This window comes from Poecilia latipinna, unplaced genomic scaffold, assembly GCF_001443285.1.
Source record: "Poecilia latipinna isolate Pla-1442-1.1 unplaced genomic scaffold, P_latipinna-1.0 Scaffold972, whole genome shotgun sequence".
Lineage (NCBI taxonomy): Eukaryota > Metazoa > Chordata > Actinopteri > Cyprinodontiformes > Poeciliidae > Poecilia > Poecilia latipinna.
The window spans coordinates 210,266-228,060 of NW_015113588.1; the positions used below are offsets into that span (position 1 = coordinate 210,266).

Below are 17,795 nucleotides of genomic sequence, written 5' to 3' on the forward strand. Positions count from 1 at the left end.
TATAAAATATTATTTTTCCATGTAAAATCAATCTAAGTATCAATTTCTTTCCAGCTTTACTGGGTTTGCGTTGAAATGCAATGAATGTCAGACCAAATGGGTAAGCCTGAGAAATACATTGTCTCCTCAATTTATTTGCTGCTATTTATTTATTAAATTATGTGAAATAACATGGGTCATCAAGGGCCAAATATGATGCAGTTTAATAAAATACATACTAATATCTAATAATTAAAAATGGATAAATAAAGGTGTCAATATTTTTTTAAATACATCATATATTTAATAATACGTTTATGCATAAATCTTCAAATAAAATTTGAAGTGAATGTAAGTTAAAAGCACAGTTATGAATCATAATCGTCAAAGTCAGTGGGCGGGGCTAATGCTGCTACAAGTTGCTGTGCAGGTTAATCATTCAGATATCAGAACACAGAGGCTGTTAAAAGTATTTTATGATAGACTGTGGCAGAGATAATGTGAAATGATGCATGGAAATATATATGGCTTCGTTATAAAAAATAACTGTTGAGTGTATCATGTGTCTAATACCATATTGTACAGTATACAGAGCTCCTTTTATTAAACTAATTGAGTACATCATCCCATTTATAAGTATTTGCTCCATGAATATTTTGAATTCTTCATGTGACCTTAAATGATCTTGCAGCGGCCCTGGATTTAAACACCTTTTTATGATGCACTCCACATATTTCATCATATAAATAGCACTTGGACTTGTTGCAGTGCAGGGAAACTGTCAAGCACTGTTACGTGTCACCGCACTTCCTGATCTCACTGGTACAAATCAGAAGAGCTTCCCCAATTTGCTCTCAGTGTGCCCTTGGCCCGGCAAACATGTCTTTCGTGGACACCCTGCGGCAGTGGGACGAGGCTGTGACCTGTGCCGATAGACAGGACTGGCCGGAAGCCCTCAGCATCTTCCTGTCCATCCAGCAACCCAACTCCAAAATTTGTTTTGACATCGGCTGCCTCCACCTTCTCAACCAAGACCTGGACGCTGCTGAAAAGGTACGTCTGGAATACGCACAGAGTGAAATGTTGGTCACGTTTGACCAGAAAGTGACAGATTCTTCCGCCAATCAAAGGGTAAAAAAAAATAAATAAATCAATTAAAAATAAATCATCCAGCTTCTGCTGGGGTCAACTGTGAGACGATGCATAAGCGACAGTGTCTGAAAGTGCGAGTCACCCTGAAAGAAGAAGTAGTTGAACCATTTTTGTTCTTTAAGAGGAAGTTACAGGAGTTTTTTTCTTCTTCTTCTATTTCTTAGGCATTTGACTGCAGCATACGTAAGGATGAGCATTTGGCAGTCGCCTTCTTTCAAAGAGGAATCACCTTTTACAAACAGAAGAGGCAAGTAGCACAAATCATTTGAATAAAATGCCAACTTTCTGACTGTTTTGTTCAAAATAAATAAATAAACCTGGCATATGTTCCATCCAGTTTGATTCTTGGGCACCACTTATAGATTTACCTGTCAGATTCATGATGTGTTATTTACTCCACCACTCTGCTTGAAGGTATGAGGAGAGCTCAGCAGATTTCCAGAGAGCTTTTAAAGCTCTCCGAAACAACCAGGTGATCGATTACAAGGCGCTCGGTCTCAGATACATCCTGTATGCATGTGAGGTAAGCAGTTTATTTATATATATTTTTTTATATCCTCTCCACTCAGCTGTTCCCAGAAAGAGCCCAGCTGACTCTCAGTAGTTGTAAAATAAGCAGCAGCATTTACTAGGCCTTGCAAAATTACTCACATTCCCTGAGCTTTTATTGGCTCACACGTAGTTACTATGACGATCAGATCCATCGTCAAGGCCCTGAGCTGCAATAGATGTCTCAGACGTGATGTTAGATTTATAACCATGACGCTGTTGTGATCAAAAACTGTTTGTTTAGGCACATATCGGTAAGTTAAAGTATTTATTTAAAGATAATAGTTACCTGTTAGACATTTAAAATGATTTGTAGTCGATCTGTGAATGATTTTTGAACTTTAGAGTAAGCAGCTCCAACCAGCAGCTATATGTTGTCTTGTGATTTGGAGCAGATGCTGACTCGTCCCTAAAACTTAAACAGAAGAAGTTGGTAAACAGCAGACTCTATTTTGAAATGAATTGCGTAATGTGCCAGGAACACACATTTCATCCAAATCCTCTCACGCTCCCCCTTCCTTGACGGACTGATAAAACGCCTGATGACATCACATTGAGTAACTTCTGTGACCTGACTAAGGTTGAATCAATGAGGAGTTTATGACGAGCAATGCTGAGAAACACACAAGTTTTTATTCTTATATATATATATTTTGTGGGGAAGAAACTCCCACTTATCCAGAAAGATGAGTTCTTACTCTGTTTAAAGTTTGGTTTAAAATTCAAAAGAGAAACCACACATTCAGAGAGAGAAAGCGCCGCTAAACTGTTTTTTTTTTTTTTTTTTTTTTCTTACCACAAAAAGAGTTGCCTCTTAGTTGCAAGTGATTTTAAAAAGTATTAACTCCTGGATAAACTGCAGGCCACACTTGTCAGACTTTCATTTGTAGGCTGTTTCAAGTTGATCATATAATACCAACACATTAGATTAATACACTAAAGGTTGTGGTGGAAATGCGACAAAATGTGCGAAAGTTCAAAGGTTACAAATAATTATTGCAAGGTGCTGTATGTCCAAATCCATATGGATGGATGCATTTAGAAACATACGCTCTATTCTGCTGAACAGTACGACAGCTTATTAAGGGCATTGTAGATTGAAGGGAAAAAAGGAGTAAAATTCTACCAAAAAAAACTCTCAAAAATTTTGAGATTAAGCTCAGAAATTTTAGGGTTTTTCTCACAAATTTTTGACTTTTTGAGTTCAGAAACTTCCACGTTTTTTCTATAAAATCTCTGAGATGAATTTCAAAATTTCTGAATTTTTTGGCAGAAATCTACTCCTTTTCTTTTTGCTGTCTGCACCGTCCCTCGTGTGCCGTCACAAACAAAAAGGGTTTCGAAATAAAAGAGACAAGCTTCTTATGTAGCAGGACATTGATAGTTTTGATGCTGCAGGTTCTTCACAATGTAGCTCTGGCTGAGGCTCAGCTGGGCAACTGGGAAAACGCCCAGAAAAACCTGGCGAAGGCCCTCGACTACAAGACAGAGGCCAAGCTCAGCGTCATCGACAAAGCTCTGCAGGCAACTCTGGTCAGTTACGATGTTTCTGAATCGCACGTATTAACACTGAGGGAATCTTTTAAATGGTTTTCTTTTCAATTGCAGAAACAGAAGCTTTTCAGACTAGTCGAGTTCCCTTCAAAGACTCTGTTCAAACCAAACAAGCACTACGTAGCAGAGCTGGAGAAGAAGGACTATCTGGGCAAAGCAAAGGTATTACAACGCGGCTGAGGAACAAACAGAAACATCCGCTTAATTCTGCTTTTTGGAAATAAGTGTGGATGACTTGTCTTTATGTGATAGTCACCCATTTCCTTTTTATTCACAATAATTCTGTGGAATATGTTTTGATTTTCATTTGTTTTAAACCATCAGGTCGTTGCCTCCGTTGTTCCACAAGACGAGTTCTCTGGATTTGCCCCGCTGCAGCCGCAGGTGAGACGTGAGTTCATGTAAGACTGAGAAAAAATCCTGAATAAATTGCATTAGAAATCCAAAATTTACCAACATATGATAAGTTTGGGTCAATGTGACTCTATAAAAAAAAAAAAGTGTTAGATTTTTTTAAAATGTATGAATTACTAACTTTATACTTATTTTTTTTACTTATTAACTTTTATTTCTATTTTGCTGTGAGTCACCAGGCTGCACTCACAGTATACTAATATAGATCACTAGGCAACCTGGGGTTATGTGCTGGAAAAGATGGAAAAAAGTTCACAACTTTCCAACTACAAGCCAAACAGGAAGTGATGCGATAATCCTTACCCACAGTTAGTCACTTAAATAAAAAACTGAAAATAAAAACCTGCTGAAATTAAGATACAGTTTGTAATTTGATTACTTCCACACAGACTGTGTTGAAGCCTTCACTTCTTTGTTTTCTGTATTTTTGCTGATAAAAATGTAGTATTAGAATATTAAAGCAGATGAATAAAAAACATTTGACATTCTGATGCATCCGGTCTGTGTGACTGAACTGTCCTGTGTTCTGACCGAAGGTTGAAGATGGTCCAGCTGCTCCAAAAGAACCCGAGGTCCTGAGGTATGCAGCACACACTGGAGCACTACAGTACCAATAAACACACTGCTGAATACAAATCACAGACATGATTCCTCAGAACATAATGCTTTCAAATTGTAACGTTTCTGTTAATAACAAATTCAGAAGAATAATTATTTGTTTACAAGGTTTCTGCAAATTTCAGCAGTTCAAACTTAAGACTTTTTAAGACCTTTAATGTCACCTTGAATTATATTTAAGATGGGGAAAAACTACAAATATAAGGAGTGTTTGGGGGAAATCTGCTGCATTACGATCAAGCATAGGAAAAACTGCAAACCGAGTGATATGCTAATCACATTCGATATGACGCGCTACAGCCTTAACCCCCACAGTCCCAAGATTAAATGTTGTTTAGCCCTTGTTTAGGTCAGCCAACTGGCGATAAATTTACACTTATCCATGATAGAGGCAAGAAGGCTAGCAAGAGTCAATTAGCAGCTAGTTGCTGGTAGCTGCAACCGCCTTGAGTCACAGAATGCAATGAAATTAAGATAGAGTGAGTACCACTCAAACTTTTGCATGACAAAAAAGTTTCATAAGAAAAATAAAAATAAATCACATTAAAAAGTATTGCCACAACAAAATTTAATACCTACTTAAGGTCAACTTAATTAAAAAATACATTTAAAATATTTTAAGGCCTCATTTTAGACACATAAGTTTAAGACTTTTTAAAGATGCGCAGAGACGTTGCTTTAAACTTGTTTTCGTGTAACGTGCATAAAATCAACCAACACAACAGTGCTTCCAACATTTTGCTGTAATATCAGACGACTCTGTGTGTTCTTGACGTTGCTGTTTTCGCAGAGCGTTGGAAGGGGAGGCACACACCGTGCTGTTTGAGTTTGTTCCAGAGACCAGCGATGAGTTGGCTGTAGTGCCGGGGAACATCGTATTTGTGTTGCAGAAAGGGGCCGACAACTGGGCCTACGTGGTCTTCAATGAACGGGTAAGACATGCAGTCATGCAGTCTGTGCTCAGAACAGACGCTTGTATTGATTTCTTGTTCCTTTTTGATGCCTATATACAGGGTATCTGCAGGTTTCAGCAAGACAAAATTAAGACATTTTAAGATCTTTTTAATGTCACCTTAAATCTAGATTTAAAATCAAAAAATATATAAATATAGAGGATGTTTGGGATATCCTGCTGTATTACAATCAATAATAGCATACCATATATTGTGAAATTTCTGGGGTCTGTTTGTGGCTACTGGTAGCACTTTTGTGCATCTTACCCTCCGTCCGTTTGTCCCTCCAAAGGCATATTAGCAGCTAGTTGCCACCTGGAGTCACAGAACGAAGTGATGATGTCTACGCGTGACTCAAACTTCTGACAAAAATCTATATATACAAGACAAAGCTAGATTAAAAAGTACTGACACGACATAAGATCACTTAAGATGTCTAATTAATGTATTTAAGGCAAACTTACATTTCTTTTCCAAATTTAAGACATTTTAAGAAGGTGCTGCATCAACCTATGGGGACCTCTGGTAAAGATGTATAAAGGTTAATCAAGCACAATTAATTAAGGAAAACTTCGTAAAACCCCTAAACTTTAATTAAGACAAGTGAACATGCCCTTCAATCATGATAGATGATTTCCATCCACCCATGCGAGAAAAATATTTATAAAGCTTTTTCAGACATCTTTGCCAGCACTGCCAATTACTGTGGGAAGCACTGCAACACTTGATCATAATTAAGCTTAATAAATAAATAGTAATTCAGTGTGATGTCCTCTGCAGAAGGGACTTGTTCCGTACAACTACCTCGAGCCAACCCTGGATATCTCCCTGGGTTCTAAAAAAATCAAGGTATACGAGTCATTTTTTGTGCTGTTTAGACTTTTTTTTCTTGTTTTTTGACACATTTCAACTAACTCGTTCGTCCTCCAATGACATTTGTCCAAATTTACATTTCTGAGCATACCTCAGTCTTGCTGTAATTTTCATTTTTTTGCATTTTCGATGGAAATCAGCAGGGTGTGGCTCGACTTCACAGTCGAGATCCTCCGAGAATACCAGAGAGGATTCAAGGTATGGCATTTATGGTCAAGCAAACCGAGTTTAAAATCCTCTTTTGATAGAGATGTAAACACTTCTTCTTCTTCATTCTGTACCTGGAAGGTCTTAGTCCTGGCAGCACTCAGCAGCAGGTACGCTGATGCTAACCTTTCCAGTACTGCAATGATTACATTGAGATGTGATTACATTTCCACTCTCTATTGTTACCCGATCTCACAGCCAGAGGACAATTCTTGTTTTGTCAAAATACGCTTCACCTTCAACTTTGCTGTCTTGGTGCCGTCTGGGTCTTCTTACATGGTCCTGATAGAGAAAATCAGTAAGAAGCTGAACCTCAACTCTACTGCGATCACCTTGAGGTGCAAGCTCCGTTTAAACTGTCGTCTGTGTGGTTTTTTACGGCTGTAAAACTCATATGCAACAATGTGAGTTTTTTTTTTTCCCCAGCTCGGATTCTCGAGGGAAAAATCTCATTGACAACAACACGAAGATGGAAGACGTGTGGAGTCGTGCTCAGGGTGGGCGCATCACTTTGTGGTGTACTACCAAAGAGGTAAGGTGGTGGTTCGGTTTCTGTGTTGGCTTTACAAAGACTCGGGACTAATGTTGCACTGACAAATCAGAACCAATCTCCTTCGCTTTGGGTGATCGGCAGATAGAAGTGAAGCCAATCACCTTCTGCAAAGTTCTGAAAACCAACCGCTACCTATGTCACACGTGCATGTGTGCAGCTAACAATAGTCGCCCTACTGCTGCCAACCTAGTGACTTTTTAGACAAAAAAAAAATTGAATAATCCATATTGACCAAAATCAAATCGGTGCTCCCCTAATTGTTCCTGTTCCTCCGCCCCCCAATGTTGGTTTCAGAAGAACTAAATTAAATCAGAATTAAATCAATATATTCAAAACTATGACTTCATGTACCTCTAAGCAGCATATTTAATAATACATTTTACTTTCAGAGTGTTACTTTCAAATGTGTAACTTTTCAGAAGGAAAAATAAAATTCTTATAGGCAGGTCAGACTTTTTAAAGATCGGTGATCGTCCAGAAAAGTGCAATCGGTGCAGCCCTGTTTGTGACAGAACTTAATTGGCCTTACATGTATGTTTTCAATCAATATCTTTCAAAAGAATATGAACACAGTTTATTCTTTTACTTGTGTGAAGAATGGTAATACAGAGATCCTGCAGGTTTCAAATGAAAAAAATCCCACTCAAATTTCTAGAGTTCTCCATCCTTAACATTCACTTGAAAACATATTAAAGTTCACCAAGAATCTATAGCAGAAACTTCTCCAGCTTTTTCCCACATGACATTTTTGTATTTTCTTGATCAAAACATATTCTAAATTCAGGCAAGGAAAAAAAAAACAAAAAGATTCTTCAGTCGTTCTGAAGTTTTGACTTAAAGTCTGTTTTGCAATTACAGCAAAGTGATGGAAAGCCACAGGAGGTTTACTTGGTGGCGCTTCATTCCTACGAGTCTTCAAACCCAGAAGATCTGAGCTTCCAGGAAGGAGATAAAATCAAATTGCTCTCCAAAGGTGAGTTTCAAATCATTTCAACATGTTGCAAATATAAAATAATTTAAACTACGTCTCTCTTTTTCTCTCTGCAGTAAACCAGGATTGGTTGGAAGGGCAGTGTAATGGGAACACTGGTATATTTCCTGCGTCATTTGCAGAAGAAGTTCCTGTGGATGGACAATAACTTTATGCAAATTGATTTTTTGTTTTATTGTGCACAAGGCAGAAAATAAGAAATAATTGTAATCAGTGATTTAAGTCATGTTACATTCAGGTATTCATTAAGTATTACTGAAATATAAAGTGATGCTGGGTGACATTTCAGAAAAATTACAAACATTTAGCTCCTGGTGGTAAAATAGTTTAAATTTATACTGAGTCCATTCAAAAATGAATAAATTGTGGCATCATCAAGACGCTCCTTCGTCTTCATAGGCGATAGCTATGCCTCTCCTGCCCTGCACTGCCTTTACTACAGGAGTTTCCCCCAGCTTCTGCTCCAGGCCTCGCCAGCTTCGACCTGCCAGGAAAGTCGCTAGAAAACAATGAAAGGAGCGTATTCAAAAGACTGTATATGATCCACCATGTCAAAGCATTGGACATGCTATAAAAAAAAAGAAGAAGCAATAAATAAGTATACTGGATGTCTCTGACTGTTCTGTACCTGCCGAGTTCGCGTCGGCGACGGTCATAGTCTGGTTCCTCAGCACCACAGAAGACCCGAAGGAGGAGACCACAGGCTCGGCGCTCAGCAGGTTCCGACTCCGCAGCGCTCCGGTGATCAACGACACGTCGGTTTCGTCGTCGCCTTCCTGCTGATCGGCCATCGGCACATGACTCTGTCCACCTGACCCAAGGATTAAAAAAAAAAAAAAAAAAAACGTTGATAAAGGTTTTTATCAACGATGGTTTTTATCAACGATGAAATGATGTTTGCGATCTTTATTTTCCCCCTAAATAAAGAGCAGCTTCCTGGTAGGAAGTTAATTTGCAGCAGAGACGAATCAGGATGCCGATGAAGAGGAGGAAACGCTAATGTCCCTTCAGTAATGGAAAACCTCTCTGCTGTTTTTGTTAAAGTCGTCGACTTTACTGCAAAATGTGGTCAGGATTCCAGCACATGTTCTTTTTCTTTTCTAAATTAAATACTTTCCCAGAGTGTACAGCCAGTATCTGGAGCATTTTGAAAAAATATTACAAAATTTAACTCTAATGCATTAATTTTGATTAATTAATTACACAGATTTTGATGCGTTACAAAATTTGAACAAAATCATATTTCTTTTTTTATTTATTATTATTATTATTATTATTTTTATTTGTTTTTTTTAACATAAAAAGGTTCTGGTTGGAACCTTTGTATTTGTGTGTTTCTGGTACACCCATAAATAAGATGCACAAGCGACATCCACAAACGGTGATGGACAACAAATCTGCCTCTTTAGGCCCGCTGGGATAAATTTTTACTTTAAAAAAAATCATCTGTAGGGCGACTGGAAAAGACTATTGTTGTGAGCAAGTTGTGCTAAAAGGAGTTAGCCAATCAGCGAAGCTATTCTAGCCTAAAACATCATTTCAATGTTGCAACAGCACAGACGTCACCAACGCTAATGTCAGCGTCCACAGAAGTATTTTTCCAAAGAAGTTTTATGAATGATCAGGGCTTCACAACACGCCTGAAAGCTGACTGGGTATAAAAATCACTTTACACTATTCAACCTCAATCTGGAGGTTGAATAACCTAAACAACAAATTAAAAACAATAAATACATGCTGCCCATATGTCTATAACTTAGTAGTCAAAAGGGTTTTTGATGTGAAAGTGTTGCTGATGTAGATTTAATTAAAATGCAATTAAGTCAGTTCATACAAAAGTTGATTATGAATTTATAGCATATATTTCAGACTTTAGATGATGAAAATAGGTATACAGCAATACCAAGAGTGTGAATTGCATTGTGACATTTTGCCATTTCTTTTTTTGAGAATGTTTGACATTAACTGACTTGACTGATGTATGGATGATTGGACAGATTGAGGTAGTCAGCCACGCCCATGTTTCATCCACATTGGAATGCTTTTCCCTGTTATGGCCCAATCAGTGCATTTCTCCATCATGAACTGATGGAGAATTATATTAGTTCTCCATTAGTGCATGTTTGGCTTTGTCCATCCATGTTACAAGCCATGGATGGACAAAGTTATGGATGGATGGAAGCATACTGACCTCAAAGTGCCTTGGATTTTGACGGATGAATGAAAGATCGAATGGATTAATAACTAAGGGCATTTTTTATGCTTGCTGACATAATGCATAGAAAGATTAACTATGAAAAGAGAAGGATGGATGAACTTCAAGAAATTCATATTGTATCACATTGCCAAGGGGATTGTAAATAAAAAATATTTTCCATACTAAGATCTGGAGATTGTACACTCTTCCGGACTTTTCAGAACTACATCTTAACCCTTGTGTATAAGATAATCTCATTAATGCTACCAAACAATCCATAGTCTGGTTCAGGGCTTAAGGCTCCTTTTAGCTTCCAAACAATTACTCCATAAACTGTGATCAAACCTGGAAGAAGATGTCGAAAATCTGTGACGTATTCCTCGGACCACTCCCTCTTCCTGTTGCACGCCACCTCCATCTCGAACGGCGTCACCACGGGCTTGTAGAACATGCTGGAGTCCAGCAGCGAGTTCTCAGGACACGCGATTAGCACGAAGATGTCGATCTCCAGAAAGTTCGCTAGTTTGGGAACGTTGAGCTTCCCCATGGCGAACATGTAGCTCTTCTTGCCGGCTCTGTGAAGAGTCTCTTTGAGTTGCTGGATGATGGCGAGGTAGTCGGCCACGCCCAGGGTGCCGACGAGGATGCCAACCACGTTAGCATCTTTGGCCCTTTCAATGGCATAGTAGCGTTTCATGAGAGCACGGTTGACGTTCACAGACTCAACCCTTCCCGTCATTGATGCAGGATCGAAAGAACAAAACAAGCAGCGATTCCAGGTCATCATGAAGTTTCGTAACGTGGCTCCCTCCGGGCCTACGTAGAACATACGGTAATCCGTTAGAGATGAGCCACTTTTTAAGGAGAACCGTCGTCCGAACTGACAAATGGTCTGGCTGTTGTCATCCTCAGATGGACGGGTTTCTTTATTGATCCGTCCATGACTGTAACAGTTTTCCCCTTCAACAACAAGCTCAGTGGCTACAAGGTTTGGATACTCTGGTGAAAGGAGCGTCAGAAGATCACCTGGGAAAAAAAAAAAGATTAAAAGATTAACAAAGGCAATGAAATTTGACAAAGAAATTAATGTTTTCCTAGGAAAACTTGCCAATAGCGTGATCGTAGTTGACATCATAAAGGAGGAGGATGTGTGTCTGTGTGTCCGCGTAAAGCTCCCTGAAAGAGGCGGCGCACTTCTCCATATCCAGGGTCCGTTTCTCAAAGACGTACATGACGGGAAGTCGTTTGGACGGGCTGAGGCAGGCGTTGCCGTAGTGGACGATGCAGTCGGCGCCGATGTGTTCTGCTGCTATCTCATCAACACAGCAGCTGCTCAATGAGAATGAGGGGAACCACACAGGTTAATTTCAGATCAGAAATTATTTCATCCAGGTTAAAAACGAAAACCAAACCAGAAGGTCTGCAATATAGATTCTAATTCAATACCCCACCCCACCCAGATCTCCATATATTTTTAATGCTAATGCATATCTGAATATATTACAAATTTTCCTCAAAAATTGTTGAAACATTTGCTTTAAGTGACTGCTAACTCCCACCTGCAGGCGGCAGTATTTCTTACTTTGACTACACTGCTGCCTCAACCTTACTTGATATGAAGTTATAGTTCATGATCTATGTGGCTCCTATAAAAATGAAATTATTTAAGTTCTATACAGAATTAAATGTATGTCCAATCTGACTTTTTGCTGTTGTTTTCCATCATCGTGTCCTTCTAGATGTAGACTTTTGTAGCGCTTTAATGAGGAAATATTATCATAAAAATTTATTGGATATATTTCTAAAATAGCGCCACAAAATCCGTGATTTTGTTTGCAAAAAATCCCAAAGAACAGTTGTAAAATACTGGAGAAGTTGAACAAACTACTAGTACCTGCCATAGGAGGTGTCTCCCAAAATAAACGTTTTGGCTTGACTGTTTCTCTCAATCTCTGCAGCCACAGCGGCCGAGTCGACCAGCAGCTCATCTGGAAACTGCAGAGCAACCTGGAAAAAACAAACAGATACACCACACAGGAATCACAAATATCTACCTTTCATCCACTGTTAAAAACAATTTATCGTTTTTTTTAATGCTACCTTTCCAAAGTGATGCTCGCTGATGAACGCGCATGTCTTCGTAATCTGATACAACTCGACGAGTTTTTCAGCAGGGGTGTTTTCCTTCAGGCTAACGTCAACCACACGCTGAATCACAGTCTCCGAGCTGCTACTGAACGGATCAGCCATGACAGTAAGCTACAAATGTTTTCGAAAACAAATGTTTTAAGGTTGACACCACTAGACGTCAATAATACAAAAATAAAACTAGTCAGGACGATCTAACACTGTCCCTGCTAGCTAAAAAAAAAGTATCATATTTCACTGTAACAATTATACAAATTAAACTGTTACAAGCCGGCATTTAATATGTAACTTACAGCGAAGTATCATGTAGGTAGTTTTGCTACAATCTTTACATGCTTGTCGGAAACGTAAACACGTGTCTAGAGTACACCAGGAGGGAGAGGTAGGAACACTTCCGGTTCACATACTTTTCAAAATAAAATCCAAACTGTTCTCGCGCTTTAAACCAGGAGTGGGAAGTTGTAGAAAGTCACCTGAGGACCAATTAGCATTGCAACAATTAGGTTAATAAAGCCTTAAAGTCCGGCTTTGCGTGTTTATTTGTGCAAACCTGTGAGAATTTCCAGTCTACATGTTTAATTATCTAAATATAGTTTTCCAAGCGCTGCCGTACGTGACAAAAAAATATTTATACTACAGCATTTCGACATCTCATGCGCGACACCACGGAGAGATGATTTCAAGTAATGTCGGTCAATTACAACTTTATTTTAATTAAATAAATATGATCTGAAAATTAATTCAACAGACTTTAGTAATATAACATGTACAGCGTGCTATGCATAAAAACATTTACAGGGTACAAAAATATGTTTACATTTTAAAAATGCTTCGATTAAAAGAGATACCAGTACTGAATTGGCTTTGTTGAAAATATGTAAAAGATAAAATAAAAATAAAATTGCTACCAGCAGAATAACTAATATGCACCTACAATACATTTATTTTCATCAAAAGGTTTTACTGATTACCAGATAAGATTTACTAAAACAAAATAATTATGTTACTAAGAGTTCATCAATATTCAATTACAGGTACATGGACATTTTTTTTATTTTTACCAGAACAACTTTCAGTGCATCACAACATCATTTGAGTTCTTTTTGACATCTTGAGTTTGCAGAGGAAACAAGCCGTCATTATGAATAAATACTGGTAGGAAATAAGTGTTGTTAAATGCATCCATCACCTTAGAGAAACTTAAAACCATTGTAGTAACGCACATCTGGTTTTAACAGGTAGAGAAAATGTAAAGTATTAATGAAAGAAAAAGCGGAAAAATAAGAACTGTTTTTTTTTGTTTAGACACCAGAAGAGTTTGGATTGTCCATAAATTAAAAAAAAATAAAATAATGGGAATGAAACAACATAATTGAGATTCGTCATGAAATAGCTGCTCTTCAGCTGGCAGGTTCCTTGGCTTCACTGTCGACTGCATCGTTGCAGTCGACAGTTTTCGTCATTAACCTTCTCTCACATCCAAATGCGATAAAAACCCAAAACCACAGTGAGACAGGTGAACACCGAACCTGGAGGATACAGAAAAACGGGAAGAAGTCATTATTAGATAACAGTGTCTGATTACATTTACAAAAGTTTTTCTGGTTGTATCACTGAAGAGGTCATCCCACAAACACACATAGAAGACTGATGGACTGAAATAGATTTGAAAAAATTATCCATTTAATTGGAAAATGTACTTAACTGAAAAAAAATATTTAGTAGATTATTTCCTAAAGGCCCCAAATAGGTTCCTCACATTTAAGCACTTATGAATACTATAGTGTATTAGGACCATTGTTGATAAGAAGAAAAAAAAAAGATGGCCTTTTTTGGCCAAAAAAACTCAGAAATTGTCTAGGGGGAAAAAAAGCAGGGAAATTTATGAGTTTCAAAAATGAAAAACATGTTGCCTTTTGAAACTCAAAAAAAATCTCCTTGTTTTTTTCTAGAAAATTTCTGAGATTAATCTCACAATTTCTGAGTTTCCTCTCATGCATTTTCAACTTTCCCAACTCACAAAATTCCTTGTTTTCTCTTGAAAATTTAAAATAAGCACAACATTTCTGAGTTTTTTTGTTTATGTTTTTAGTGTTGAAAGATTCCAAAACACTTGAACATTTTTCCTATCTGCAATAAATTACACTTTCTTACCAGCAAGATATTTGATGGTATCCAGTTTATGAGACTCCAGCATGGTTTTCAGACCAGCTACTTCAGTGTCTATTTTCATGTTTGTTTGGGTTAGATGGCGATCCTGCTCTACTGTCTGCAAAAAATTACAATTGGAGCAAATACAATAAATAATATTTTTTTTAAAACTGCATGTTTATAGCATTTATACAAACCATTTCCAGAATTTCAGTTCTTGTTTCCAGAAGCTTCTTATCATGTGCTTTCTGGAAAGAAGAACATTTTAGGTTAAATGTTTTAATGTTGCCACACCTGGCTTAAATAAATGGGTAATTAACAGACTTATCTCACATACAGAATGTAATGCTGACATTTTAATCTGATGTACTGGAGCAGAGAGTAGGCTCTGAGGAACAGGATTAAGTTATATTATCCCAATTTTTAAGCCTAAAACTCAGAAATTCAGAGTTTGAGAGCAGAATCCCTGGTCTCTATTAGAAAAAAATAAATAAAAAATAGCAGTAAAACTAATGTTCAGCCACCATAATTAAATGTCAAGCCTTAACCACAAACATGTCTGATGTTGAAATCCAGGCCAGGTTTTCAAATCCGTTTTTAATTGCCAACAAATGTCGTGTTTACAGGACAAAAACACCCAAACCATGCGTTTGGATGAAACTAATTCTTTTGTTAACAGAGTTAAGCCGGATAAAAGCAATTATCCTTAAAATAAGGACACAGTACTGGGAAAGGTTAACATGTACTTTACTGATTAGTGAAATAAAATGTTTCATTAAAAGAATTTTACAAACCCCTAAAAACTGAGAGCCAAAGGAATATATACCTCAATAAATAAACCCAGTGAAATAGTGATGAGGAAAACAGTGCTGTAACTTTTCAAAAATGTTTTCTTATGCAATAAACATTTTAAGTTCCTTCAAACAGGTAGATTTGGGGCGGGGGGAATCCAAATCACCTACAAATCTGTCTAAATGTGCAAAGCTCTGACTGAAATGAGCATTTTAAGAGAGCCAAGAGTGTCTAGTGCAACTGCATTGAAGTCAATAGAGTGTCATAAAGATCCTCAGGCCATTATTAATCAGTTTACCATATCTAATATAGATCTATATCCTGTAGAGAAATTGGTCTGAACCCGGCTGTAAAGCTCACCAGCTCTTTTGCGCGGCTTTTCTCCAAATTCAGGTCCAAAATATTATCCGAGCGTACTTTGTTCATCACATCCTGCCAGACGAGGGAGGAGAGGAAAGAACAGGGAACCCGACAAGGGAAAATAATGCTGAGTTTTAATTAAGAAGAACTTAATTAAAACCCATTTGCTTTGCACGGTTTGTATGATGGCATTAATAAAACAACAGATTTAAAAAGAAAATACACATAAGCACTTACAGCCAGTTGGACTTTGAGCTGTAATAACTGGATCTTGAGTTTCTGAGAAATAGCACAAAAAAAAGAAAAATACAGAAGCCGTCAGACCACAAACGCAACACAAAACACTCTACAGTCATTTAGATTAATCTCTACAAAAAAAGCAAGATAATCTTTGGTTCATGAAATAAACCAGGTGGTTTGAGAACAAAGTAAGGTAAAAAACAAACAAAAAAAAAAACGCTTGATAATCGCTTTTTACCTCATTTTCTGTGAGAAGAGTGGAGAACTCGCTCTTCTCAAGGATAATCATGTCCTTTTTTACAGCTGCTATTTTAGACATTACTTGCTGCAACATGATTTCCTGCAAAAAAAACAAAAAAAACGAAAATACACAACACAATTAAAAAGTGACTTAAGATTTGACTGTCGTTGGTTCACATGGCAGTGCAATAAAATTTAGTTGGCATCATACTCTGTTTAATGTGTGTAACATAAACAGTCATGATTCAATTGTAAAAATAAACAAAGTTGGGAGTGGGGGCTGGGGGGCGATGAAGCCTTTATTGCAGGGGTGTTCAAAGTGCGGGCCGTGGGCCATGTGTGGCTCTTTAAACGACTTTGGGTGGCTCTTGATCAGAATTCAAGAATAGCCTAAATTTGGATTTGCCAGTTCAGGCAGTGGATGCAGATTTAAAAATGATGTTAGGATGCAGCCTTTCAAAAAAAGACAGACAATTTAAGATACTAAAATAGAAAATGTAAGGTGCAACACAAGGTTTTTTTTTTTTGCTTTTAATTTGATTCATTTTTTTGTAAAAACAACCATTTTTACTAAAATGCAGACTTGGGAATCCCTGTTTAATAAACAATTCAAAATGAAGCAAGAGTGAGCCATATACTGTTCTGGTTGTCAAAATGAGAAACAAAACATGTGGAAAAATATGATCAAACTGAAAAAATTAGGATACGGTTTGTTGTAGTTATTTATTTTTATCTGGCAAACCTGCAAAGCATTTGTGTTTGTGTGTGTGTTATCAATCACTTGCCTGGAGAAATGTGACTGCCATCATGTTTGGTTTCAGGTAAAAATGAAAACATAAGATAGTTTTTGCAATTATCATTAAAAACAAAAATACTAAAAAGTTTGTGACCCCCCCAGTTATTTCAGCTCGACCTTTCAGGCCAAAAAGTTTGGACACCTGTTGATTTTGTGCTTACTAAATGAAAACCACAAATATGGTGTGCATAATCATTCATAGAGTCTCACCTGTTGCACTTTGGTCACCATGTCAGTATAAACCAAATCCATGTTAGAGTTTGTTGTCCCGATCAGCACTTTAACCAACACTTCAGCTTGCTGAGTGCTGAATCCTGATATTAAAAAATAGAAATTACCACAATTACTGGTTTACATTAAAAAAAATAATAAATCAACACTTCAAAAAGATGCAAGTTGCATGTTTTGCAATAACCGAACAAACCGTTTTCCTCGAGGAGTCGCACAACTGCGTGAGTGTCAAAAAACAGCTTGCGGCCTTCGGTTTTTGGTATGTCTGGTTTCAGATCGTATTGGAAGACCCTGGAGGAGGTATTCAGTTCTGAAGGGAAAGAAACAACAAATTTATCAAAACTTTAAAGATATTTAAATTTGATTTAGTTTTGTAAATTGACACACTGTTGCACAAACACTCCTGGAATGGGAGCAATAAATTTGTGTTACGGAAACAGAATGTGTTATATGGGCATGGGACTTTGAAGTAGCCTGCGCTGTGCTGACTAATAGATACTGAGGCATTCACAAAATGGCTAACCTCGCAAAACATGTCTTTTAAACTCTTTATATCATAAAGCCGTCAATGTGGTCTCAACTAACCTGAAGAGCTTTTATTTTTGAAAAATACGCGTTCAACACTTACATTTTAAACAAAGTGAAACTTCCGTATTAGTAGTTTAAAAGTCTCCAGAGTAGGTTTAATACTGCATGTTATCACATTTTAGACTTGAATAAACTCAATGACCGAAGAAGCTAGCAGCTATGGGGTTCCATTTGTGCCAAAAATAAGCAGAATATGGGGTTCCATTTGT

General features: G+C 37.4%; 3 protein-coding genes across 5 annotated transcripts; 1 reads left to right on the plus strand and 2 right to left on the minus strand.

Moving 5' to 3' along the window:
• The first annotated feature begins 808 nt into the window (after window positions 1-808).
• ncf2 (neutrophil cytosolic factor 2) lies at window positions 809-8,106 on the plus strand. Of its 2 annotated transcripts, none has more exons than XM_015050029.1 (15): window positions 809-1,032; window positions 1,296-1,378; window positions 1,546-1,654; window positions 3,079-3,213; window positions 3,289-3,396; window positions 3,559-3,618; window positions 4,185-4,228; window positions 5,057-5,198; window positions 6,000-6,068; window positions 6,236-6,290; window positions 6,381-6,409; window positions 6,498-6,637; window positions 6,726-6,831; window positions 7,711-7,825; window positions 7,900-8,106. In XM_015050029.1, exons 1-15 carry the CDS (start codon window positions 859-861, stop codon window positions 7,989-7,991), a joined length of 1,461 nt encoding a protein of 486 aa, XP_014905515.1. In that variant the 5' UTR covers window positions 809-858; the 3' UTR covers window positions 7,992-8,106. The 2 variants fall into 2 exon arrangements, with proteins under 2 accessions (XP_014905515.1, XP_014905514.1); XM_015050028.1 differs by having other exon boundaries at window positions 810-1,032; window positions 6,233-6,290.
• On the minus strand, window positions 7,997-12,651 carry dph2 (diphthamide biosynthesis 2). Of its 2 annotated transcripts, XM_015050026.1 has the most exons (7): window positions 12,482-12,651; window positions 12,141-12,299; window positions 11,935-12,047; window positions 11,149-11,369; window positions 10,386-11,066; window positions 8,472-8,654; window positions 7,997-8,342 (listed from the first exon to the last, which is right to left on the minus strand). In XM_015050026.1, exons 2-7 carry the CDS (start codon window positions 12,288-12,290, stop codon window positions 8,218-8,220), a joined length of 1,473 nt encoding a protein of 490 aa, XP_014905512.1. In that variant the 5' UTR covers window positions 12,291-12,299; window positions 12,482-12,651; the 3' UTR covers window positions 7,997-8,217. The 2 variants fall into 2 exon arrangements, with proteins under 2 accessions (XP_014905512.1, XP_014905513.1); XM_015050027.1 differs by having other exon boundaries at window positions 12,141-12,651.
• A 221-nt stretch (window positions 12,652-12,872) lies between these two features.
• mcur1 (mitochondrial calcium uniporter regulator 1) lies at window positions 12,873-17,336 on the minus strand (the record flags this gene model as incomplete). Its single annotated transcript, XM_015050030.1, has 8 exons — window positions 12,873-13,717; window positions 14,343-14,457; window positions 14,537-14,587; window positions 15,492-15,563; window positions 15,729-15,770; window positions 15,970-16,071; window positions 16,978-17,081; window positions 17,192-17,336. Coding segments are annotated over 8 exons (687 nt in total), but the record flags the coding sequence as incomplete, so codon positions are not given.
• Between the last annotated feature and the right edge of the window lie 459 nt (window positions 17,337-17,795).